At 42.7% G+C, this 25786-nt stretch overlaps 2 protein-coding genes across 5 annotated transcripts; one reads left to right on the top strand and one right to left on the bottom strand.

The window, feature by feature from the left end:
- The first annotated feature begins 253 nt into the window (after positions 1–253).
- Positions 254–13538, top strand: scaf11 (SR-related CTD-associated factor 11). 4 transcript variants are annotated; one of them, XM_072377825.1, is made up of 15 exons: positions 254–433; positions 4852–4898; positions 5035–5180; positions 5373–5450; positions 5679–5758; positions 5847–5926; positions 6018–6055; positions 6651–6721; positions 6897–7022; positions 7269–7369; positions 8293–10563; positions 10689–11008; positions 11162–11329; positions 11417–11536; positions 11902–13538. In XM_072377825.1, the coding sequence occupies exons 2-15, from the start codon at positions 4880–4882 to the stop codon at positions 11995–11997; spliced, it is 3714 nt and encodes a 1237-aa protein (XP_072233926.1). In that variant the 5' UTR covers positions 254–433; positions 4852–4879; the 3' UTR covers positions 11998–13538. The 4 variants fall into 4 exon arrangements, with proteins under 4 accessions (XP_072233926.1, XP_072233925.1, XP_072233927.1 ...); XM_072377824.1 differs by having other exon boundaries at positions 5367–5450; positions 5850–5926; XM_072377826.1 differs by having other exon boundaries at positions 5367–5450; positions 11426–11536.
- A 925-nt stretch (positions 13539–14463) lies between these two features.
- On the bottom strand, positions 14464–24994 carry slc38a2 (solute carrier family 38 member 2). Its single transcript, XM_072377131.1, has 16 exons — positions 24647–24994; positions 23387–23528; positions 23202–23283; positions 22998–23113; positions 21192–21265; positions 21010–21102; positions 20593–20665; positions 19208–19290; positions 18957–19015; positions 18611–18781; positions 18441–18520; positions 18224–18324; positions 17090–17214; positions 16860–17004; positions 16668–16765; positions 14464–16423 (listed from the first exon to the last, which is right to left on the bottom strand). Exons 2-16 carry the CDS (start codon positions 23518–23520, stop codon positions 16322–16324), a joined length of 1536 nt encoding a protein of 511 aa, XP_072233232.1. The 5' UTR covers positions 23521–23528; positions 24647–24994; the 3' UTR covers positions 14464–16321.
- Between the last annotated feature and the right edge of the window lie 792 nt (positions 24995–25786).

The following is a 25786-nucleotide window of genomic DNA, read 5'->3' as shown; positions in this document are numbered from 1 at the left end:
GTATTTGGAAAGTATAAAAACATTAAAAATGTAGCATTTTTTCTTTATTTCAACCTTTCAAATACATAGTTTTGTATTTCTTTAACCAAATCTTTTTCAAAATTAAGAGTATAAAATCTCAGATATGTACGTGTGACTTCAAATATTTTAGTTTCCTTATCTTCTACCTGTTGCTTTATTTCTACATTTGTAAATACAACCAGATGGATAAATCAACTCTGCTCTGTAATGCCCAGTGGTGTCAATAGGTGGCGCCAGATGGGCAACCTAGCAGCCAGACCGCAAGACATGTGGCTGAGACTTTCTGAAAGCTACGCTTCATTTTTAGGTGAAAACATTTCCCAGATAGTGCGATTTGTCAGCAATACTTTGCAGGATATTGGATGCTAAAAACCGTTTAGTTCGTGGAAACCAGCCGCAGCTGAATTCAAAGGTGAGTAACGACACTTTATGCTAGCTAACTAGAGCTAGCTGCTAAGAAGCTAGAAGGGACGTAAGCAGGTGCTGTTGTTCAAAGCAGCTTGTTAGCTTTTAGCTAAGTTCGCCTGCTGCCATCTAGCTAGCTAACCTATGACCTTCACTGTAGTCTTGGTGGCTAATAATAAACACTACTCAATCGTTGTTGCTGCTGTGCTAATAACAGAAAGCTAGCTCTTCTGTAGCTGTGTTTTTAGCTAGCTGCAGATGCCCGGCTAACGAATAACAACCGTGTTGCCACCGTCGTGTTGGCATTGGTTGTTCAAGTCGGTGCTGGTTTAGTGTCTCTAGTACACAGGCCGTGCTTGCAAAAACAGCAATACTCTTTCGTTTCTGTCCGCTTGCCCACTTAACCGCTTTGTCTCAGTATTTCTAATTGTATTTAACAGAATTTAGCATTTGGATTAAGTCTAAATGTTCAGCTAATGTTTGGTTGGGGGTTGTACGCTCGCTAGCTAGCCGGTATTGACAAACGACTAAGTCCTCTGAATAACAAAGTTGGAATGACAGCTATAAAACAAAACTCACAAGTGGCCTGTGTTGTGTTAGTTTATTTTGAACTGTAAGTAATGTTTGAATCAAAGCCTTAGACTGCGGCCAGTATGTTGCAGAAGTTAAACTTGGATCAGATGTGATAATTAAAGCCCGGAACTGGTTCTGCATTAACTAACATAGAAGGCGAAGGTTTTCGGTTTCGTGTCATCCAGTTAGAGAGGCTTGATGGCCTGCTGGGGTTGTTGTTCACCATTAATCAGAGTGTAAATAACATTGAGGTCTGGACATTGAATCCTGAAAACGGCAAAGGTTTTTCTGACTTCACCTGATCACAGATATCGTCCGTTGCATCACTTTCACTTTTACATTGACCATAGATTATCACTACAGCTTAAAGCTAAAGAGTAGTCTAGTTTATATTTTCTGAGACCTGTCAAATCATAAATCTGCATTATTGATTAATGTTGGGGAATAAATTAAATTAGAAAGTCACCTAGTTAGATAACCAGGTCAGGGTACCAACTGAGTTTTGACAGAACCTTGCTTGAAGAGACAATTCCTCTATTTAGAATATAGTATGTGTAATTTCAAGAACACCAAGCACGAGACAGAAGTAACTATCCCACTAAGCACAAACAGCCCTGTGTGCAGTACACGAGTGGACCTTGCTGATCTCATATTGCGTTTTTAAACTTCAGTTATTAACATGGAAGACCTAAACTTTTTTTGTGTTGTTTTGTGGGAACTTTTTCCTTACTCTTCAATCTGATCCCTTTTTTTTTTTGCCTCCACACTGCAGGAACTGCAAAACATTGTAGTTGATCGAACATTAAATAGGTGCTATAGATGGTTTACAAACTATGATAATTGGTGGAGTGACTTCCGAGTCACTTTTTACCTGAATAATCTTTAGATTTTAAAGGCATCAAAAGCCTGTTGTGCTTAACAATTAAACAGCAGTAACTTGATCATGACAGAACATCAGTTAATAACATAACAGAAAAGCCACTGACTTTATATGATATAATGAAGATTTATTCTTTCAAAATTCACCGTCTGTTGACCTCTGGTCACCAGAATGCCCTGTGGCCTCGTTGGGTAGTGTAACGCTCTGGGCAATCTCCTGCTGAGAAAACTTGGGTCCTACCATTCAAGTGTGTGTTACTTTGACCCATTCCCCTCCCCCTTTGCCCTTTCCTCCTGTTTACGAGAATAAGGTTGCCTGTGTCTAATGGAGATCAAGGAATAATGGTCATCCAGTTGCTCAACTATGGTATTGCAGTGACCATTACTCTTTGCTTCACAAAAGTAGCATCTTTTCCCTGTGAAACAGAGGGGCAGCGTCAGTGGTATACCAACATTTTAACTTACACTGGTATTTTTTAAGACAACACATGAAATCAGACCATTAATACTGATGTAATTTAATTCTGCCTGTGTGTATTTGTCCTGGTGGCACATCTCTGCACCCGCTTTTCCCTGCGTTTGTCAGCAACAAGCTGAGCCGCACTTATAACTCGTCATTGTTGCCAATTGGTGACTTAGTTCTTCAAAAAAGTAACCACCATTACATATGGCACCATCCACAAGCTTTTCCTCCATTGCACTGACTAAAATTATTCTTGCTTTACCGCGAGTCGCAGATTAAGGGAAATAGTTGAACAGTGGTCATTCTACTGGGCATTAACGACTGCCAACTTACAACTAAATTCTGTGTTTAAGCAAATGAAAAGAATTGCACAGTTGTCCAATTGACCCAGTGAAAACACACATTAATGTTAACTTATTTTTCCATATTTACAACTGTGCCATTAGCTGTCTTCTAGCTATTTGGGCTACTTTGTGTTGAATATCTACCATTTACAGGCCATGTCCATGACTTGTGGACTAATCAGTCTATTGTTGTCATGTTGTAGGGTTTACGGTCCCAAAAACCTGTTAAAATTGGGTTTTAAATGTTCCTCTCACTTTGTAGTTTGACCATGATTGTGGGAATAAACCCAGTAAAACTGAGTTGTATCAAACTAAACTTTTTTTAATTAGGGATGCACCAAATTGAAAATTTGTGGCCGAAGACGACTAAAAATCAAACGCTTGGCCGAATACCGAATGTGGTTGTTAAGTTTTTCATTATTTATTTATTTTTGAATATTGCATAAATGAAATACATTTTTATGATTTTCAAATAAAGTAAATGTTTATTTAATATTCTGACATTTGAATCTTCCAGTAGTTTTACATTTATATTAGCACTATATAACTAAGTCAAAAAATATCTACTGTGTAGGCCTTCAAACAAAACCTGCATTAGAAGTGCATTCCCAAAAAAAACTAAAGTTCATAGAAGTGGATAAACCCACTGCAAATGAATTATTGTCCTTTTGGCACAAGTCTACTTAGTCACAGTCGGCTAATAATGCAAACAGACGGCTCAGGTAAATCCAAATAGGTGTGTGCTTGTGGTAACCTCATACACTCAGGCTATATGGACCAAAACGTGCGGCTAATAGTCTTTTCGGCCTTGCTATAATGTTAAAATATACTGTATATATATATGGCCTTGTTTTTCACTCATTCCACTGAATGGCTTTTTTTTTTTTTTTTTTTTTTTTTTACAATATTCGGCCGAATATATTCGGTTACCAAATATTCAGTGCATCCCTATGTTTTATCCATAGTTTATGAAGAAGACTAACCTGTAAGTTGGAAGAAAATGCAGTTACTGACATATCTAGAGGTCTATTTATAATTGGGGCTGAAATGATTCCATGAGTATTTTGAAGAACTCGATTGCAAAAATCCTTAATTCAAATGATTTGCTTCGATGCGTCATTTAATTTGAACATGTTCTGCTCAGGGGTTTCACTTAGGAGGTTATTACTGATGTTCTGCGTTTGGAGCAAATTTGATTTGATGGCGCGATGGAGGAAACCAGAGAAAACGAGGAGTAGCAAAGTTGGGGGGGAAAAGACCAAAAATGTCTAAAGTTCGGGGACATTTGAAATAAAAGAAAAGGGAAATAGTGTCCATTGTAAAACCGAATAGAGTCCACTGAGTGGAACAATCAAGGCAACATTTCACATTAGCATTGTAAATCCGTAGGCTTGTTAGCTGAGAAGGACGCTGGTAGAGAACATAAGTTAGCTCAAGGTTGGGCAGGCTGGGATAGCCACGTTTGAATTTACAACCCTGAGGGGTTTTTTTCTCGAAAAAATGAACCCGTGTTTATTGTTTTGGGCAATTCGTGTCTATTTTCAGTTGAAATGTCACCAGATCTATCCCCCTCTTTTAAAGAAAACCTATCAAATCTGCTGCTTCACTTATTTATTTCGGCATGCGGTTCAATATTTAAACTTGTTGCATTTTCTGAAGAAATAATAACAATGAATGTTTCATGTTCAGAAACCTGTCTTTCTCTTTTAAAGAGTCATTGCAAAAGTATTTCCTATCTGATTCCTCGGTTAATCAATGGAATAATCGATAGAATACTCTATTACCGAAATAATTGTTGAGTGTTTTCAGACAAATAGGATTGCTTTTCTATTCTAATATATCTGTTTGAAAGCCCAATCTCAGTGTCAGTCATTAATGGGTCGGGTCATATGACCATAGACTGTGGGCCTTAGTTTAGTCTTTAGTTGAACGAAATAGCAGATTGTTGGTTGTTTTATTAGTTTGTGCTACCGAGCTGAGCAGAAAATGAGATTAAACAAAGACATCTCACATAGCCCCATTAGATCTGAAACTGTCTGGTAGCAAATCTGTGAACAGCACCTCCCACAAGCCTTCCTGGGAACCAACACAGCCTCAAACTGGTTTAACATTGGCTTTTATTTGACTTTGAATAAACAGGTTTCTTGTTGTCACTCTCTGTTGTAGTGGTGATCAGGACAGCCTGAGTCTAGACATGACTGGAGCTGGAAGTGGTGAGATTATATTTATTCTTTCTTTTTTTCTTTCATGAACAATGTTTAAGTGAATTGTTGCTGTTGCCAACTTTTCAGATACTAATAATAGATGTTCTAACAGAAAGTGTGCGTGGGTTCTCTTCCGTGTGTTTAGGTGGCCAGGGCCCCCCTGATGGGTCGGATGCTGAGGAGGCGGAGAGGTGTCCCATCTGCCTGGGCGTCCTGGCTGGAGCCGAGCTCGCCATGCCTGACAGCTGCTGCCACGTTTTCTGCCTCAGATGCCTCCTCACGTGGGCAGAGGTGATGCTCAGTGGCACTCCATTATTTTCACAACTTAGTTTTTCCCACAAAATAGAACTGCGTTCAGTTCAGGTTTAGAAATGAGGTCATTTTCAGGCCGTTACTCACAACTTTGTGCAAATAAATATGCAAATAGATAAGCCAATAAATATTAATGAGGTTTTGCTTGTTTGCTTTACTTTTAAGTTGCAGATGTCGCCCTCCTGCCCTGTAGACAGAAGACCCTTCAGTAACGTTTACAGATGGGACAGAAACCTCAGCCTTGTGCAGGTGAGTTTTCTTTTTTTGTCATAAATGAAGCGAGTTGTGTCCTGCTGGTGCACTCCCCTCACCCTCTGTCTGTCTGTGTGTATTCACCTTCACATTGCAGTTGGCCTTCGGCTGAGAGTTAGTACCCAAACTTGGTCAGCCGTCAAGCAACGAACTAATTGTTGTTTTGGACGAAATATTGTAAATGTTTGAGTTAAAACTAAGTACGATTTTGTGTTACTGTTTAAGATTCCTGTGAGGATACGACCAACTCGAGCCGAAGCCGAGAGCTGCTGCTGTAGGAACCCTGAAGACAAAGCGAGTCTCAAGTGAGCGTCTGCAGAGTGTCGTCAGAATCCCAGCTCATTGACTGTGAACTTGAGCGATTCAGGTTAATTTGTTTTTGTTTTTTTTCAGAAGTAAACCTTCAAGAAGGCTGAGGCGGCAGAAAACGGAGAGGACGGCGGACATTAAAACAAAAGGACTTGTTAGGAAATGTACGTCTGAACCCATCTAACTCCTGATTTCTGCACATCCTCCTCACAGTATGTCAGCAGCATCTGACCGTCTTGTCAATGTCTTTTCCAGGTAACGACGAGGACCCCTCTTCAGTTAGCAGAAAAAAGGTGCGCTTTTCCATCCTTTCCTTCGACTCTTTCTCACATGAATGTTTCAGTGTTGGTTTTAAGCACTTTGACAAGATACCAAAAAGCTGTAGCTTCAATGATTGGAGATAAAGGGAAAAATCCTTTTCTGAACTCGTGTAAACAACTGTGAACAAAACTGTTCTAAATCCTGATTCTTTCATGTTTTCATGTCAAAGGCATATCGGTAAGAATCAGGAAAATGGCACTCAATCAGATTCACATTTTTGGATTCAGTGTTTGAGTGGCTAAGAACTGGTGTCATATCTCTTCATTTCATTTATTGTCAGTGTCCAGAAATCATTTTCTCAAAATCTCACCCTTGAATATAAAGGCTTCCAGATAGCTACATGAGCTAATGGCTGCCACCGATACGCCGTTTTCTTTCATTCACTTAGTCATTAATTTACTCAAACATTTTGAATGGGAAGATACCTTTTTGAGAGTAAAATTCAGATGATACATGTCTGCCATCTAGTGGTGATGAGCAGAAACTGTATTTTTAATGGGACATTTTATGGGGGGGGGGTCTGTATGTCACAGTTTGATCTCACTGGTGTTAATTGTGTTTTTCCAGGTGAGGGGAACAAAGTGCTGCACATGGTCACCACCTCCCTGTGTCTCATTAACAACGTCAACACAGGACATGTAAGTGGTTTACCAGGTGAACATGCCAAATATGGGCATCAAATTAAGCAAAGTAAATCTGCAGAAGCACAAAGGTGTCATTTGTTTAGACTTCACATTACTTTTACAGACGGGGTGGTTCTGTTTTCCCACCTTTAAGGTGCTTAATAGTTTCCTCCTCTTCTCCGTCCTGCAGTGCAGATCCTGTTTGGTTGGCAGAGGAGGTACCATATGACACTGGATTTGAGCAGTGCAAACCGCAGGCACAACGTTGTCCTTGGCTCTCCCCTGCCGCTCCCATCCCTGCTGACGGAACCTCGAGGTAAGAAAATTCCAGCAGACCTCCGCTGTATGTTTTTTGTGAGCTTGGAACACAGGAGCTGTAATATTTCGTTGGCAGCGGTTATGATCATTTGCTTTCCAAGGGACAGAACTAAATGTTGCATTTTTCAGTATGGAAACAGAAAATATGCACCCAAACAGGAGTTGTGTTGTCTGTAACTGCAATAGTAAAGTGATAATAATCTGTAAATGGAAAGAACACAACCATATTTGTTGCTTTTTACAGGCAGCATCTTCATGGAACTAGTTGGAACAACAACCCGTTTCCATTTGGAGTCGTTTCATCTCCCTTTACCTCCAGCTCACCGTTTAGCCCGAGCCATTTTGGTGAGTCACATCTGGCACAGTTAACACCAAAACAGATCTCAACATTAGTACAAAATGTAACTTTCATTTGAATTTGAGAATGTTTAAACCTTTCCGTGTAATTTGCCGACTTGGTTTGGTAGAACTTAGTCATAATCTAGTTTTCACTCTGGCTGCAGCAAACAGTTATTTAGATAATGGAATATTTTCACTTTTATTGTATCGATTACTCAACTCATTTGAGATGTTTGAGAGTTTTATCCAACTGATTTATCTGCATTAAGATGCTAATGTGAAGCATGACCTTCCGCGTGTTCCGCTCGGTGGACTGGATGTGTTAGCTGTGGGCTTTCTGCTGAGATGCACTGGCTTCATGCCATTTTTCAGACGGTTTGGTTTTACAACATACACACTGTACAGCATTTTCCTTTTCGTTCGTTTGAAATGGTCCCAAACTTCCGACATCTTTCATCTTTTTGTCCGATTATGCTCCTCATGGTTTCCTCCATCACATTGTCAAATCACAAGCGATGACGATCCCATTGGTCCATGTGGCTGCCCCGGACGACAGGAGCTGCACCCAGCTTTTTTTTTTTTTTTTTTTGAGCTACCGTTTCCAGAGCTTCCTGTTGAAATGCTCTGAACCTTTCAGACAGGCGCCAGTGATGTTACTGTTGGCCTTTTTCAGAGCCTTTCTAAAATGGCACTCCTTCATACTAAAGTCACAGAATCTGCTCAACAGCATGTTGACCCATGTTAGAGTTTATACAACAGCTCAGTTTCATTTGTCACATCTGGGATTGTGCAACACTGGCGTGCTGTCGAGTAACCTTGACAACAGCCTTGTTACATAAAGTGTCACATTGGTGTTATGTGTGTGAAAGCTTTAATATTTTTTAAGAACTTTGGATGCATTCACAGCCATTTTTTTTTCTTTCCTGTAGTATTTCAGGGTGTCGTCTGCGCTGTCACATGTCCCAAAGGAGGAGAGAAGCGAGTCGGGAGATCTTCTACGTCCAAAGCTCCTACCAAAGAGTCTCTACCAACCAGAAGGTCTGGACGTAACAGTAAAACCCAAGAAGAGACTCCTGCATCTGACCATACATCACCACCGCAGTCCAGTTTGTCAGAGTCCGACTCATCCACCAGCCAATCCGCCAACCTGGACAAGACTTCTCAGGTGCCAGCCAAGAGAAAGGGGAAACGGGTAACAAACCGGAAGGCCAGTGGCAAACGGAAAGCTGCAGCCAGGAAAAAGCCCTCTCCTGATGTTAGCAGCCCAGCAGCGAGTGAGGAGGAGGAAGAGAGTGACGGAGGTGACAACAGCGGGAAGGAAGATCAGGATGATAAAACTAAACAAGAGCAGGATGTGGACGACTCAGAACAGCAGCAGTGTGATGCTGACGGTTGCCTCAAAGAAGAGCAAAGTGAGTTCAACTCTAGTGATGAGCAAAGCGGTGCAGGATCTCCGAACATGGTGGGGCAGGGCAGTGATGAAACTCAGGAACAAACTGATGAACAGCAGCAAGACGAGAAAGCCGATGAAGGCAACGATGACCTCTCCCTTCCGTCAGACTCCACTCCGAACAGCCCTGTCTCGTGCTCAGAGAGCGTCCAGAGCAAAAGAGGAGAAGAAGAACCAGCGAGCCCAGTTTCCTCTGCAGAAAAGGAGTCTGAGAAAAGGATTTCACCGTCCCCCTCTGATACTCAGAACTCTTTGCAGGAAGATTTGTTGTCTTCTCTTTGTGACAAAGAGTCTGAGCTGGATGATAACATGGAGCTTTGTGCAGCATCAGAAGAAGCCAGCAACGAAGAGCCGTTAAAGGAGGTCGAGGCTGAATCATGGGACAACTTGGAACAACCCGGTTCCTCCTCTGCTGGAGAATCTGAGGAAAATATAGCCAAAGCTTCTGAGGACACTGATGTAAAAATACCTGAATCGGAAGAGTGTTCAAGAGTTGACAGCTCCGACGATGGAGCCAAAGATGATGCAGCAACAAAGGACGATGCGATATCCAAGGACGAAGATGCATTGAAAGATGACGGCGCGTCCAAAGATGACACAAACGTTGTCCCCATGGACTGCAGTTCGCCCATTAGCGAGCACGGGAGCAATTCCTTTATAAAACTTCCGGCTGAGAATGCTTCCTCAGCTGCTGTAGAAACTACTGCTACTGCTTCGGAAACTCAAGACCCCAAGGATGACGGATCCAAAGACCAACGGGAGAGAGAAAGCAGCCAAGAGAGGAAGAATGGTAAGCAGCGGCGCTCTCGCTTCCACTCCCCGACCTCCACCTGGTCACCTCAGAGGGACTCCAAGAGAGAGCCATCCAGGCGCTCACGGTCAAGAGAACGAGACAGCAGCCAGCCCTCGGGTCGCTTTTCACGAGCTCGCAGTAGAGAAAGAGACAGGGATCGAGAAGGTGACAGAGGGTCTTCACGGAGGGACCGCAGTCGCGAGAGGAGGAGGCGACGATCCAGGAGTCGCTCTAGGTCAAGATCTAGGTCTCGGTCTAGGTCTCGATCCAGAACAAGGTCCTACAGGCGAGCGCCCAGCCCTGAACGGCCAGTTTCCAGAGATCAGTCTCCCCCGAGGAAGGAGCGTAGAGATGGTTGGAGGACTGGGTCTGGTGGTGGATCTGGAAATGAGGGACGGAAGTATCACGGAGGCGCTGGTCGCTCTGAAAATGGTGTGCCCCCAGAAAGTTCTCCTGATCACCAGGGTTGGTCGGATAATCCTGACTGGGTCACAGAAAAGACTCGAAGTGAAGCTGAGAGCAGGAACCGGGACAGCTCACGTTGGGAAGACCAGCACAAGAGTGGCGGAAACGCAGGGGAGTCACGCAGCCGGGGGGGCCGTGGAGGGTTTGAGCGGGGCCGAGGTGGAGGGCGGGGTGGCGCAAACCGTAGTTTCTACAGCCAACAGGAAGAAATGTCAGACCGTTGGCAGCCCAGAAACAACTTCTCAGGTACAGGCAACAGTTCAGGGAATGACGCATACAGCCGCTTCAATGAAAATCGGGGGGGCGGCCGGAAGAAAGAGTGTGACCCGGGAGACTCTATGATCGATCGGTCAGGCTGGTCCTCAGCATCCAGCTGGGCTGTCAGGAGGACGCTACCTGCAGACGTGCAGGACTATTACTCCAAGAGGGAGAGGGGCGGACCAGGCAACTGGAACCGGCAGGAGGAGGAGCAGCAGCCAGCAGCAGCATCAGGTTCATCCTCTTAAGTCTTTAGTTTTGGCATCACATTCTGCTACAGCTAGAAGAAATGAGTTCACTGTATTTGTTTAGGCCTCCAACCCCGACAGGTTTCTAACTTTGCGCTTCTTTGTTCCCAGATCCACTGAAAAGCGATCCTCCGCCCCAGGCAGTTCCGGGTAACGCGCCAGTACCTGTGATGAACGTGATTCCTCCTCAGCTCAACGTTCTTCACCATCATTACCCCATTCAGAGCCTGCAAGGGTCCCTGCCGGTCACCTTACAGCCCGCGGCTCCCTATGCCATGCCTCCTCAGGTCCCCATGCACCTCCACCCCGCCGTGCCACTGCTTCAGGTGCCTGCTGTCGGCGCACAGGGCCTCCCACCCCCTCCCCCGCCACCTCCACCCATGCAGGCAGGCAACCAGACAGCAGCTCAGCCTGACGGCCACACAACACAGGTACAGTACACTAAGATGTAGGTAGGACTGCTGCTGAAAATATGATGGCAATAACTTTCAGATGACGTGTGTCACATTTAAAAATGTCGATACCTAAAACTTCTCAAGCAGCTGTTTCTACAGTCCTCAAAGTCTTTCTCTGTGTTGCACTAGATGTCGAGCACTGTGGTGGGCTACGGGAAACCCGCCCTCCTTCCTACGCCAACCAAAGCAGGTGTTGCAGCAGCGACCCAGCCGGCATCCAGCCAGGTGCTGCCATCCTCTACAACTCAGCCCGGCCATCATAACAAGGCTCAAGCTGACAGCTCCAAAAAAGAAAAGGTGACACGCAGTCTCGTGGTCACCCCATTTGAAACCGCCTTTGAGAGTGCTTTCTTGAAGTCGTCTAATTTCCTTTTCCTGTTCTAGAAGCAACAGATCCAAGAAAAAGCGATAAATGAGGTGAAGACAGCCATCAAACCATTTTACCAAAAGAAGGAAATCACAAAGGAAGAGTACAAGGAGATTGTTCGCAAAGCAGTAGAGAAGGTACACACCCACTAAGCCACGGCCCTTTTGCTGTGCCTATCAAGCTTTTGATTGTAGCGTGCCACATACCCCTTCATACAGTGGCAGTAGTTTCAAGGTTGAATGCTGGAAGCTGAAAGATGTTCTTGAGGTAGAATTTATGGACACAAACGGTTTGAATTAGTCTTGGTTTACGAGTTTATTTCGACTTTGGGTTTAGGAAGATAAACACCCTTTAATACAATCCAGCACAAGCCAAGGTGAGTCATTTTACTCCAAGGTCTGACGGTTTGAGCAACGCCACATGTTGGTGGTTGTCTTTTGGAAGGCGTTTTTATTCGATGGCAGCTAACAGTCGCTGTAAACATTTTCTCCGTCTCCCTCAGGTGTGTCACAGCAAGAGTGGCGAGGTGAACTCCAGTAAAGTCGCCAACCTGGTGAAGGCCTACGTGGACAAATACAAGCACGCCCGCAAGAAATGAACTGCCGCCCTGCTGCTGGGGGGACGATGCCCTTACAGACCCATTCTGCTGCTCAAGTGCAATTTCCTCCTGCTGGAATTTGGCCTCCAAGCTGAAAGTTGACGGAGAGCCAGCGTTTTTCTTTTTTTGATATCTACCTTTTATTGAATGAAGATTTTTTTTTCCTTTTTTTTCTATAGATTTTCATATTTTGTTAGAAAAGAATGACCCAATCAGAAATTGTAATGCAAGAGCCCTTTATTTTGCATAGATCATGTGACTTGAGAACCTACTGTAAAGAGCAGAGCGTAACTTGAGCAGGTTGGATGATTGATCCTAAAGATAAAACGCTCAGTGAACAATGTCAGCTCATGTAGGGGAGAGCCTCTCCCAGGGGTGTCCACTGGTACATTTTCTCTACTGTGGCATCCTGATTGCATAGCTTGTTAATTGAAAATGGTCAATGTACTTTTTTTATATATATTATATAATATTTCAGATGAGAGCCTAGTTAAGTGAAAGTGCATTGCCTTTATTAATTTCTGTAGCCCAATGAGGGACTGGAATCTGATGACTGTGATTGTAATCAGGGCCCTGGTTGGATCCAAAGTGGGATGCCCAATCAGCAGTAAGAGTATCATATAAAGTCCCGAGGGGAGGGGGGTTTTGGGGTGCTCGGGTGAAAAGTGACCCCACCACCTTCCTGAATGTGTAAGAAATGTCAATGTGTGTACATGGACTGTGCAAAGTATCCAGAAAGTAGTGAAATAAATGAGCTGCTTCCTAATGCGCTCTGTTTGTCAGAGAGGGTGCCTGAAAGACTCGCGACCAATGCATCCTAAACATGGGCTTTTTTGGGAAAGAGGATGTGTTAACAACTCTGAGCCACAAGGTGGGTTTACAGCTCTTGCTTTTGCGCTGATGTTAAAGTTTATTCATAATGCTCAATGCTACTTTGAATTTACTGTGGATCATTTTTGTTGGAAATTGTGTCAAATTTGCGCTAAATTCAAAAGGAAACTTGACTGTTGGAGAGGGATGAAACAGGTGGTTTTAGTTATTCTGCCCAGCCCATTCTAGTAGCGCTTTCATCTAATAAGAATGGGCCTTTTTTCCTTGAAGACGAAGATCTAAACAATAAAAGTTATGGTTGAATTCCATTGATCTGCTCTGATATGAGGATCTTGACATTTTGCATATGGGACCCTGTGAGAATAGAGCCAGTCGGTGTTATTACAACAGTTTTGAACATTAAAAGTGTAATTTGTCTCGCCCTTTGAAATTATACAGCTCGTACACACCCAAACATTTCTGAAATATGGTCTCACCAGAAAGCCAGAACAGTGGAATCAGTCATTTGGGTTCTCGTGGATATTTAGTTTTTTTTTTTTTTAATGCACCAGAAGAATTTGTAGGTTCAAGTTTTGAGCAAACATGTTGGAAATAGTTAGAAATACTCAGGTGAAAAATGAAAATGTGACCCTACGCATCTCTAGGCAAACTCAATCTGCTGCCAGTTGTATGATTGAAAGATTCAGAATGGCCAATAAACATAAACAGACCGTGTGGTGATATTTTTTCACAGTATCAAATCGTTTCAACGCACAGTAACAAAACTTTATAATAACATGTCTGTGCTAAAAAACAGGTCAGCAAACCCCTGTGAAGGTAGGATTAAAACCAACAAGTCTTCTGAGACATTCTTGCAATTTGTGTAGCAGAAAATGAACAATCTACTGCTGTGAAGCCCCCCTCCAATTGACCACCAGGGGGCAGTGCAGCCGGAAGATTTCGCCTCTGTTCTGTAACCTGGGGAATAAGTTGCATCATTTCTTCTCTCTGTTTTAATGGCACAAATAAGAAACTTAAACGTTTGCGTCCTCATAAAGTCACACTCTCACAAGACCAAGTGTCATGCAGATTTAAGAAAACACCAAGGCTGCCCTGCAGTTAAACTCACTTTGAATTGCGTTTCGATCACAGGACGAGTGATGCTGTGTTGTGCTCAGTGGAAAGGTGAAGTGTGTGTGGTCATTTGATTGAACAGTTTGTTTAAAACGATATTGAGTTAAAAAAAAACAACTTCTGACTTAATTAAGATTCACAGCCAATACTTGAGATTTCTCTTCTACTCGAGGCTTCTCTCTTGAAAATACTTGATATTGTAAAGTAAGGACAAAGAAGGAAGGGTATGTTGTTCTAAATGTGAAATTCTAAGATTTTCTTGGAAAAAGTAAGAAGTTCTCTTTTAATTTCCCAACAGCTCCACAACAACATCCTTTCAAGCAGCAGGGAAATCAATTGAGGTAGGGATACTTCAGAAAGTATCATTTGTTTAAACTGAATATATTGTGCTCTGCTCCGACTCTTTGGTTTCACTTGTGTCTCACTTGTCCATAATTGAGACTTCAGCAGTGACTCCTCATAATCAACATTTTAAAAAGAGGGAAGATACCACCAGACACAAAAAAGCACCAGCAGTCCAAGTTCTAGGTTATCTTTGATTTTATTTAGACATTAATTACAGGATTTACATAGTGTTTCACTGAAACAAGAGTCTAACACTGGCGGGCAAAGCCCTGTTTGCTCCTGAGGTCAAGAGATGGTTGATGTAATCTCCAACTGAGATGTGTGAAAAGAACAATTCGCTGATTCGTGTTTGTATTTGGGGGCCAAAAAAAAAAAGAATGCTGCAGTATGAGCGGCTTTAATTCGTTCCAGTTTTTTTTTTTTTTTTTTTTTAAATCGAGTCAATATAACAGATCGTTCAGACAGTCTCAATGGAGATGAACAGCTGAAGCTCCGACGTATTCGGAGTAAACTCTACATCCCAAATCTGCAATCCTGGGCTTTTTTGTTTTACAGCTCCAATGCACTTTAGTTTAAAAAGTTCAAATTAAAAAAAAAAAAAAACAAAATCCAACAAAACATAGCATATTTACAGTTAAACACAATAGATACACATATATATATATATATATACATAGATATATACATACAACATTATATAAATATAGTAAAATAGATTAAATTACACTGATTTAACGGTCTTCCATAAATAGATGTTTGACAAAAACAGTGTGGTGATGGGTTAGTGTTGGAAGCACAGTGCACCATCTGAAGACAGGCTCTGGACTCAGCAGGACTCAGAGTCCAGCTGAGCATGTGTGTTCTTCACTGTGAAACATTTTGAAAGCACAAAACTGTGCGGCCACACACGAAAAGACTCGGAATTCAGTTTCTTTCATTTGGTTGTTGGTGCTAAAGAACTCGCCAGACTCCTTAGTTTGTTTGGGGTGGGGTTGGGGGGGGTCATTTTTGCAAGTGTAACAGGTATATTACAACCACTGCACGTGGTCAAATTCAAAGTATTCTCCCATAAAGAAAAAAATTCTGTTTTCCCTCACCTCTGAGTGGGGAGGTGGGATCGGGAGGCTTGCCGGCCTCCTCAAAGCAGTAGTGTCATTGCTGCTCAAGCTGTGCCAACAAGATCTTCAGCAAGCTATAAAGAGTAAATACAGTTTCAGATGAGTCCTCGTGTGAGATACTCAGCAGCTCCCAGTGTTTGGTTCTGAAAAAGCGGGTTCTGTTGATTGATACATAAGCTGACATTACAAGCAAAGGTCACAGAGCCTCATGAGAAATACTGGATAGGTGCCATTTTAGGCCTCGCCTGTTAAACCTGGCAAGTGTGCTGAACCGTAAGTGCTTTTCAATATACAAAGATGCTTTACAAATACATTTTTTGGCAAAGTAAAAAAAAAAAAACTAAACAAAAAGAAAGAAAGAACGAAAAAAGGTGTCATATTAAAAATTGATGTTAGATGGAAAGTAATGAGGAGCATAATCCTTGAGGAGGATTAACTTTCAAGTCAGGTCGCTTCTTGTCAGTCTTTGGGAGATTCACACATGTCTCTCAGCGATATCTGCGGTCGCTGATCTCAGAGGTCGTAGCTACGGTACCCGAGCGTAAGCTGTACATTGAACGCTGCGACTATGTCCTCTCTGGTATGAGGCTCGCTCACGTGTTTGTTTTCGGCTGTACCGTAACGATTTCAAAGAGCAAAAAGGAAAAGATAAAAATCAGGAATAAAAAGGAAAGACAACAATAAAAAAAAGTTATGATAAAAAGCGTAAAAAGTAAAACACCATCTTTGTGGTCTAGAACAGCATCATGTACAAAGTTCAGTTACATTCTCTTGGAATGGCGTGGTCTGCTGCTCAGAAAGTCTAAGCCGAGCATCAAGTGAGTTTTGTGTTTTTTTTGTTGTTTACAATAAGTTTTGATCTTGGTTTGCGCCGTTGCTGCTGTCCAGCTTCAAGAGCTTTCCCTCCCCTCCACGTTTTAATGTCCGTTATCTTTCAAAGCATTGTGGATCCAGTCCATGATGATGAGACTCATGCTGCCAGTCATGACTATTATTCCACACACCAGGAAAGCACAAGCCTGTTGAGGAACACAATAAAACAGTTGAAATGTTGAACCGGAGCAACATAAATTACAAGCTTGACATTTTGGGAAGTACTTTTACTTGCTTTTTTTGACTAAACTTTAAGACAAGATCTATTCAAGCTGAATTTCTGACTTTTGTTTGGTATGAAGTTGTGACTCATTAGCTTAGCATAAGAAATAGCTAAGCTAATACTAAAAGCTAATGAGCTATGGCTGCAGATCGTAATTAACTCTTTACCCCAATCTTTTGCACAGACTTCATAGGCTCCTTCTTGACTAGCTTGATGTAGAAAGCCGAAGGCAGGATGAATATGAGCATAGCAGCAGCAGAGGCACCTGAGAGAGGAAAAAAAACATTTCTTAATGAAAAATGTTCTAAACTTTCATCTTATCAAGACATGATAGCACATTAACGCATGTAGATGCTAACCAATAAAGCCAAAGATATCCCTGATGGTGGGGACAAAGATGACCAGGGTGTTAGTGCCAGCCAGCAGGACCATAGTGATGATGGTGTGACGGATCCAGCTGAAGTCCCTTGTGGGGCACAGGAGGTGGTTGATGGAGGTACGAATCTACACGGGAAAAAGACAAAGGTCATCTTATAGGACATGTCATTTGCACGGACTGGTTTTCTTCATGACTGTATTTGTAACTTACAGGAAACAGCACCACAGGGACAGTGAGGGTGACGGCGGTCAGCACAGCCAGACGAACGATCAGAAGGAGCACATCGTACTTGTAGTACTTGGAGTAGGTGTGCAGCAGCTCAGGCTCCACATGTACTGGAGAAAAACAGCAGAGACCATCAATTAACACATTTATTAAGCCCTCAGACTCGAGTGCTGTTAACAAAAAACAACAACCCTGCATTGTTCACTCTTTCCCAACTGCTCCCAGCTATTAGCATGCTAGCATGCTAGCTAATGATAGTAACAACCAGCATTTTCATGTCTCTGAACAATATAAATCAGGAACCAGAAGATTATTTTCCTAACTGGAGATTAAAGCTAAACTACAAATCAAACATAAGAGTATGAAATTAGATAAAATTTCTCCCTTTGTACAGAGCCAACAATCCAGCCATGTTCCTAACAAGCTAATAGAGGTCAAACATGCAAGATTTAGTTTTTAGCTTTTCCTTTACTTCAGCTGTACATTAGTGCTAATCATTAAAAGTTACTATACTAAAACAAGTTTTAGCTTTTGTGTATATTAGATTGCAAAAGCTATCATTTTGATAAAAACACTTTTGGTGACTGTAGGTTGAGCACAAAAGGCCACTACACCTTCATATATTATGAACAGGAAGCACACTTTTGCAAAAAGAAGAGTTCAATGACATATCATTTTGATCATCATGATTTTTTTTCCTACTTTAAGTGTATTGACCTTTCCCTCCTTCCCCTCCTGCCCCTAAAAGGCCAAATTTGGTTAGATTTCCCAATGCTGACTTTCCCTGGATTTTGCCTGTTGTCACTGCTGTGTATCATGTTCCTGTACTCTGTCATGCTGTTACATAACTGGTGTAACGTTCCAGGAACACCTCTGTGCAGCACGGCAAATGCAATGACAAACAGGAACATGTTGGCACAGCAGTCAGGTGTTTTTTTTCCCCCCACAGTCTTACATAAGAGGCCTTGAATAATGCAAATTTTAAGATGTATTTTATCATTTTTGGGTGTTGATAACATTTTGACAGATTATAGAATTTGCTACATGCAAAAATTGCAAACTATCTATAGCTAAAAACTTATCTACGCGTGTCTATAGCTTTTTCTCTGTCAGACTCACTGTTGAAGGTGAGGTATCCAAAGAGGGCAGCCAGCAGGTACATGATGAACATGGCCAAGAAGGACACGTTAGCAACACCCTGCATCTTTTTGCGGGAACGGCTGTTAGGGAGACAGGGAAGAGGATGTTTAATTATACACCTGCCAGAAAGGTAAAGACATTAAACAGAAGGTGTGGCTTGTAGGCCAGATAAATGTCAAGAGCAGGGCACACTTACTCTTTGAGCTCTTCGTACATCGGCAGAATGGCGGGGTGGCACACAAAGGCGAAGGTCAGGATGGGTAAAGCGTAGACGGTCTGGTGAAAAATGAACCATCCAAACATTACAAGCGTTTCAACACAGTTTATTTCAGTTTTCTGGTTGTTTGGAGTCTGAGAGGGCTTTACCTGTGAGTTGTAGACAAAGTATTTTGGTCTGCAGGTGTCCTCGTTGTAGTCCGTGGCAGTGGAGTTGCTGTTTGAGTTGCTGTATGAGGTGCTGTTCATCAATTTTACGGTTTCGTTCACAGCGTCAATAACAGGCAGAGGGCATGAGAGCTGGAACTTTTTAATGATCACCTGGAAGACCGCAATATAAAACTGTTTAGTTGGAAGACAGCATAATGACAAATAAATAAAAAGTATACATGCTATATTTCATCTAAACTTGCTGTCATTAGTGACAGAGGTTTCATAGGAAAAGTAAACTGACCCCCCTGACAAAGACAAGGACACAAGGCGGGGTGATACTCACCACAATCAAAAAGAACACCATACAGAGCAAGGACAGACCACTGGTATAACCAAGATAACCTGAGGGGACAAGCAAAGCACACACATGAGCTACCAGTCCTTTCATTTTAGAGCCATTTCCAAGACTTACTTTCACTTTACTTCACTCTAAACTGTGAACATTTCATTTTAGGTTTCTTTACTAAGCCTTTAGTGCACCCCACTAAGAAATGCACGTGATTCACAACAAAAACGAGCGTGCACAATCCGTACCCAGGTTCCTGAGCAGCGAGAGGGGCAAGATGATGAAAAACGACACCAGCAGCACCAGGTAGTCTCCGTTGGTGTACCATTCGCTGGAACACAAAAACAACATGTTAGCCTCACTGCTTCATGTAGGTCATGTGGTGAAGATGCTCAAGTCTAATGGACATTTATTAAAGAGGCTCCTCACTGATTTGAGCTTATCCTGTGTAAAAAGTGACATGCAAACCGTTAAGGTTTTGAAAGTATAGTCATCTTTATCTCAGGCAGTAACAGCAACAGGAGTAGGTCTAAACTAACTGGCTCCCATATCGATGGGATAGATCTCCTTTTCGAGCCTCTGCAGCTTCAGGCCTGATCAAGCCTCTCAGCTGCTGCACCGACACATCTCGTCAGGCAGGAGCTTCACAAACAGCTGACACACACCGACCTGCGCAGGATGACTGCATTGCTCACAGAAATAGATGCAACAAAGCAGAAGCACAGAGCCGAACCGCATCAATTTTTTAAAGTTGAAGCGAGGTCGCAGTGAGCTCATCCTGCGCCCCGTCTCCATGCGGCACGAGCCTTGGCTTCTAAAAGGGCTCTTTGACGGGCCACTCAGCTCAGACCAGCTGAGGACTGGCATTCTTTCAGAAAACACCCAGACACAACCTCCACCCCTCCCCTGCTCCCAGAGAAAGACAAAGGCGCCGCTTCACCTTCTCTGGCACTCAGTACTTGAAAAACAACTGGCGGCCATTTTGCTTGATGTGCCACTTCACCTCGGGTGCTTCTGCTGGGTGCTCCGGTTCTATTTGGCATCTCAAGCCAGGAATCCATTTTATGTTCAAACACACAGCTCTCCAAGCCTTTTCACCAACTTCTCAATTTATTTGGAGATCTACGTAGCCCATGAAAATATCCCTTTTGGGATGTGAAAACAACCGTCTAATGACATCTGGTTCATAGCTTTTGCTCCTTATTAGATGATCAGATATGAATCAGCACCTAAATTAAATCAGTTGTTCCGTGGCTGGAGGCCAGTTCTTGGAAAATTCTTCTTTTCAGGCTTCATTGAGGGTTGAGAATAAGTTGTCCTTATCTAAATTAGTCACTTTAATTTCTATAAGGAAAGTTGGTCTTAAATTTGAATTTAATTTCATGTTTGCATGCTTGTTTTATACCATCTAAAATAAAACCGATGAGACACGAAAAGTGAAAAAACTACTGGAACGGACTGCTTTTTCATCGGGATGCTGAACTTTAACGTGATGCATTTAGGTTCCTGACCACTAGTAGTACTATAGAGCAGTGTGGCACAGTTTTAACAGTATGACCTTACACGGTGCCTTTAATTACAGTCAAATCAACTTCTTTATTTACTTTAAAGACTAAAATATTTAGCCACTCACTCGTTGGTTCCCGTGAAAGCCTGAATGACGATGGGAAGCTCGTATTTGACAATGTAGAGGTAGCTTGACATGGCTGTGAAGAGGAAAAGAAAAGCAGTTAGAACGTCTCACAGAAAAATAAACAAAGTCATGCTTTTGTGGGTTGCTCAACTACATATTTTGTGATGCGTAATATTTGCCGAGAGGCCAAGATGTTCAAGAGGAAGACAGAAAAAAAGTGTTTTACTGGAAGCTACTCCAAAAACAGACTGCTTTCTATCAGCCAAGTTTAGTCTTTTTTCCTCCCAGTTTATACACAGTGGAACAGTGTTTTGGCTTCTCAAATAAGCAAATGATGGATAAGTATAGAGTAGTTCAAACATAGTTACATAACCACCGTAAGAACACACAGCTGCTGTTAAAATGCCAGCCTCTCACCTCCGATGTTCTGCATGGTGATGGAGCAGGAGGCTGCCAGTTTGCCTGGTATCCCAAAGGCTTTGTAACCCAGCTGCTCATAAACCAGTGCACCTTTGAAGGGGAAACAAACTCTCAGTGAGTAACAGATTTGGCTTTTAAAGGCGACAACAATCAGCTGCTGGATGCCGGACTGTGCGTACCTCCTTCATTGGCTGTCTTCAGCAGTAAGTGGACAGAATACAAGGAGAAGATGGCAACGGCCACGAGGAGAATCCTGCAAACAGACGAGAAGGATCTTTAGATGCAGACTAACAACTGATATGGAATTACAAGGGCAAAAAAACAAGCTGCAACGACAAACTAACTCATGTTAGTTGACTTAAAAGGCCAACTGAATGTACTTTCCAGTCTGAAACAAACATTGACATTTAGCCAGTGTCGACGTCAGGTATTCTTATGCAACAACTGCTGAGGACGGCCTCCATCTTTCCACGTTTGCAATGACTCGAATCTCATAAACGAATGTGCCGGTAGGGTTGGATGATTGCACCACTTTCTGCTTGTTTTAGCATTTCAACATGACACTGCAAGTCTCCTCCACAGGTCTGCAGTTTGAATGGTTGCCTTTATGACCAAAGAGTCCAAGGTAGCCAAGATTTTCTCCAATTCATGTCAGCCCGATTAGCAAAGGCACTGTTGTCAACAACAGACTATTGGTCCTTTGACTCACAAGCAGCATCAGCTGGGTTGCAAAGGACGAAAGGTTTCCCCATTTGGGATCCTCTTAACGCCCCTGGGATTCTGCAGAGGCAGCACTGTACGTCCAGCGGTATAAATAGTCTGGGTGAAAATTAATCTGTCTGCCATTAGGGACTCATCATGCAAGGAGGCATTATTTCCTCTCTGCATGTGACTGTCCAACGGCTTCTGTGGCCACTCCCCCTGCCTGCCAGCCTGTTTTCCTCTTTGTTGAACATCTTTGTTCTTTTTTAATGTCTTATATGACCTTTCATCCGAGTAGGTCATTTAAATCAAGCAGCAGTTAAGGATAACTGTTCATTTGGAATAGCACAAGAAGTAGCCTTCCCTGCTATATTTCAATACCAAGCGATAAATAGCAGCGAGGAATATGCCAGTTGGGAAGTAGCTATTAGCTTTCTATAATCCCCAACGCTCAGATTGTTCAGACACTGACTGATAAAAAAAATAATCTCTCTTCTCAATTCATGACCTCTTACATGCGTATGCTGTCCCTCCAATTACGTAACTCCGTAGCAGGGAGATTAGCTCGGCTAAGCTGCTTCTCCTGCCACTGTATCTTTGTGAAGTGACCTACAACTGCCATTTGGTTGCACCAAGAGTAACCTAAAGCTCACTATGAGAAGTTCTACTTTACTTGGGTTTGTGCCGCAGCTCATCAGACTGGGGATCAGTCCTATCAAATGCTGCCCGGGCAGTTTTAAAACCTGTCAACACTGAAGCTCCTGTCTTGAAAGGTAAGCAAAAGGGTGAAGAATGAGGAAATCCAGGACTCAGCTGATATATGCTGGCTTCAAGTTGCTCACAAGAACATATTCAAAGAATTTGATGCACTGAAGAGCCAGTAGGGGGCACTATTGCAAAAAAAAAACTCCAAATGCACCCCTTTCTCACTGAAAATGACCTTTTCCCCTCACACTTTTATCTACAGCAAACATAATAGCAAGTAGTGAAGCTGTGTAAAATCTGGACAATTGTAAACTTCTGAGCCAGTGTAATCAGCCTCTCCCTCAGGGTCAAACAGCTGCTGAATCAACTCACTCAGCTACACACACGCACAGCGGGCGGGAAAAAGCCATCCTGCACAGCTTCAGTACATCTGGACCTAAGACATTGATGCGCCAGACACAACCACACCTGCCTGTGGTCGTCCCAGCTGAGTCTGGGGTTACGATAGAGCGGCATTAAACACGAGGACACCTAATCAGGGCAGAACGTTCCAAAGGCTGGCGCAGATCAGTGCTTACACAAACAGGGCGATGCCGGTGTTGGCCATGGCGTAGGACAGACCCAAGATGCCACTGCCCATGATGGCGTTGCCCAGGTTGAAGACGGACATACCAAAGGAAGCAGTGCCCTGGTGCTGTGGAGGAAAGGCAAAAAGTCAGTAAGGGAGAGCTGGAGACAAAAAACAAAAAGAACGACGAATAAAAGTTAAAAGGAGTTCTTACATATTCAGTCTCATACTTCTTCTTTCCGGGCTTATGATCAGGGAGGAAGTTTTGACTCTCTGCGTCCAAATCAGGGTATTGTCTGTTTTATTTATTTAAAAAACAGAAAAAATGAGATCAGGTGTGAGGGAAATTCGCGTTTAGAGAGGCATCGGATTGCGAATATGGTTTAAAATGAAACTCACCCGTATTGTGGGACCTTCTTTGCAAAGTCTGTGTAAGGGTAGTCATTGCTGTTGGTGCTGCTGGTGTCGTCCTCTTGGGGAATGCTTAAACATTTCATCTCAGTCTTAGCAGTGGGCTGCTTCTCAGAGGGCATCTTGGAGGCTGAAACAAAGAGCAAATTTACAAGTAAGAATCTGTATTTCTACATTTCGTCCTCCTGCGTCATGTACATCCCGCCCCAGCCTCTTTAACTTTAACTGCGCGCGATCACTCTCTTCAGAATAATAAATATTTTAAGAAGCCATCTTCTCAGCGAATCTCAGACCACGTGACTCCGTTTCAGTCAAAGGAAGAGAGGAGAGGAGGGGAGAGGGAGGGGTGACGCACCGGCAGTCAGTGGAAAAATACCAGACACCGGCATCCGCGTTCAGCCGACATCACCACGGTCATTGTCGATGCTGAATTCCAAAAAAAAACCGCAGTGCGCGCGGCTGACCAACACATTTCCCTCCGAAATCATTTCAAATGCCAACATTTTAAAAAAAGCAGTCTCGACATCCCCCATTTCACACGAAACATCTTTTAAACTAGCAACGACACCTTGACTATTTAGGAAAATTTTCAGCTTTAAATTTCCAGAAATGATGAAACTGTCTAATGTACAAATTTCATACCGTCAAATACACTTTTACCCCAACAGTGACAAAAAAAGAGCAAGGCCGGATCCGTTTAATTACATCAGTCACATCACCGGCTCCAGCAGCAACAAAGGCACGTGCTGTCTGTCCCTTTATGGGCATGGCTGGGCTTTATCTGCAGGGGCTCGCGCTCTGACTCATGCCCCGGCTATGTTTATAGTCCATTCAAACTACACACCGTCTTTACACTTTTAAATTAATATTAAGTGTGTTTCAGCAATGCGCCATCACTGTCACACCGCCTCATTATTTATTTATCGACACCGAGGCTGACCCCATCATCAAATAACGCCACTTATCGGCAAAAAAAGGGACATTTTCGGCTCTTTGGACAGAGATTCACACATCTAACAGGGCTGGGTTCATTCAGCCTTAAAAAGCAAGAGCATCATCTATTCACGATTAAACTCGATTTCAAATGAGATAATACACTGAAAATGTTAATATGACAATACAGGTTGTAAACTAAAACTTGTCAAATCTGATGAAACGTCGAAAAGCTTCTGGTTATTTGAAAGACTGCCCCTCTTGCATCTGGTAATTTTCCAGCTTTCCAGTCAATGAGCAAATGCCGGCACTTACCTTTTGGAGGATGTAGCAGGATGCCTGTAAAATCCTTTCAGAGGAAAAAATCAACTACAAGTGTCCGGATGTTTTCTTCGCAAAAAGCAGCTGATCCTTAAGAATATTTGGGTTATTTATGAATGAATGGCGATCTTTTTTTGTAAACAGGCGAATTAAATGATAGGATCTGAGTAAAAAAGAAGAAAAAAGCTGAGACAGTTAAGGTAGCATTAACAGAGATACTCTCACGATAAATAAGCGACGTGAAACCGACAGAATTTCAATTTATTTACTTATAAAAACGAAATTCCCGGAGATGCGCTGCCCTCGTAAAGAAAATCCTGTTCTGCTGGTGGAGGGGTGGGGACTCACCCTTTATTGCATCAGTTTGATCCGCAGGGAGGAAGGAGGAGGAGTCCAGCCTTGAGGTGGGGACTTTTTTTTTTTTACTCACGCTGTGACGTGTTTTGTGTACAAACAGATCAGCCTGACCCAGAGACTCTCCCCTGGAAAACCACAGGCATCCACCAACAGCCTACTTATTACAAAGGCTGCTTTCAGAAAACCAACTTTAAATCTTATAAATAAGACAATCGATCTGTCTTCTTTATCTATCCGTCTTCACATTTGTTTTAAAAGGCAGCACTGCTTTCGTCCGGAGGCTACACCCATGTTTGTGTGCGGCAAACGTACAGGGAGAATGAACGACAATTAAACGACACTTGTATATCCTTGAAGTCCTTTCCATTTCAAGCCACATTTGACACACACTCATCGTGCTCAGGAGCCAAGTTTCCATTCTTGATTTTATTCGCACATAAAACGTGAATAAGTAGGTAAGTAGAAATAGTGCGAATTGAAATACTTCTGTTCATTTCCCACAAATTCATGTACGAGGCAGTTTATGTCTGTTTTTGGAAGAAGATTTGATGGCTTGAGGGGTAATGGGAACAACTTTAAAAATGATATCTGACCAAGATTAAAATGATGAAGTAACAAGCTGTTTCTGGGTTGGCAAACTGACACTCATGAAAGACCAGAGTCATTCCAGATATGGTATAATATCACAGGTATTCTCAGAGTAATTCCTAAAGAAGAGCTGTTTCCATTTTCCTTTTGTGGATGTCCACCAAAGTTATTGTTTTTTTGTTTGTTTCT

Source organism: Leuresthes tenuis, unplaced genomic scaffold, assembly GCF_036924035.1.
Source record: "Leuresthes tenuis unplaced genomic scaffold, fLeuTen1.0.hap1 SCAF_23, whole genome shotgun sequence".
Classification (NCBI taxonomy): domain Eukaryota; kingdom Metazoa; phylum Chordata; class Actinopteri; order Atheriniformes; family Atherinopsidae; genus Leuresthes; species Leuresthes tenuis.
This window is presented reverse-complemented; position numbering and strand designations above follow the sequence as displayed.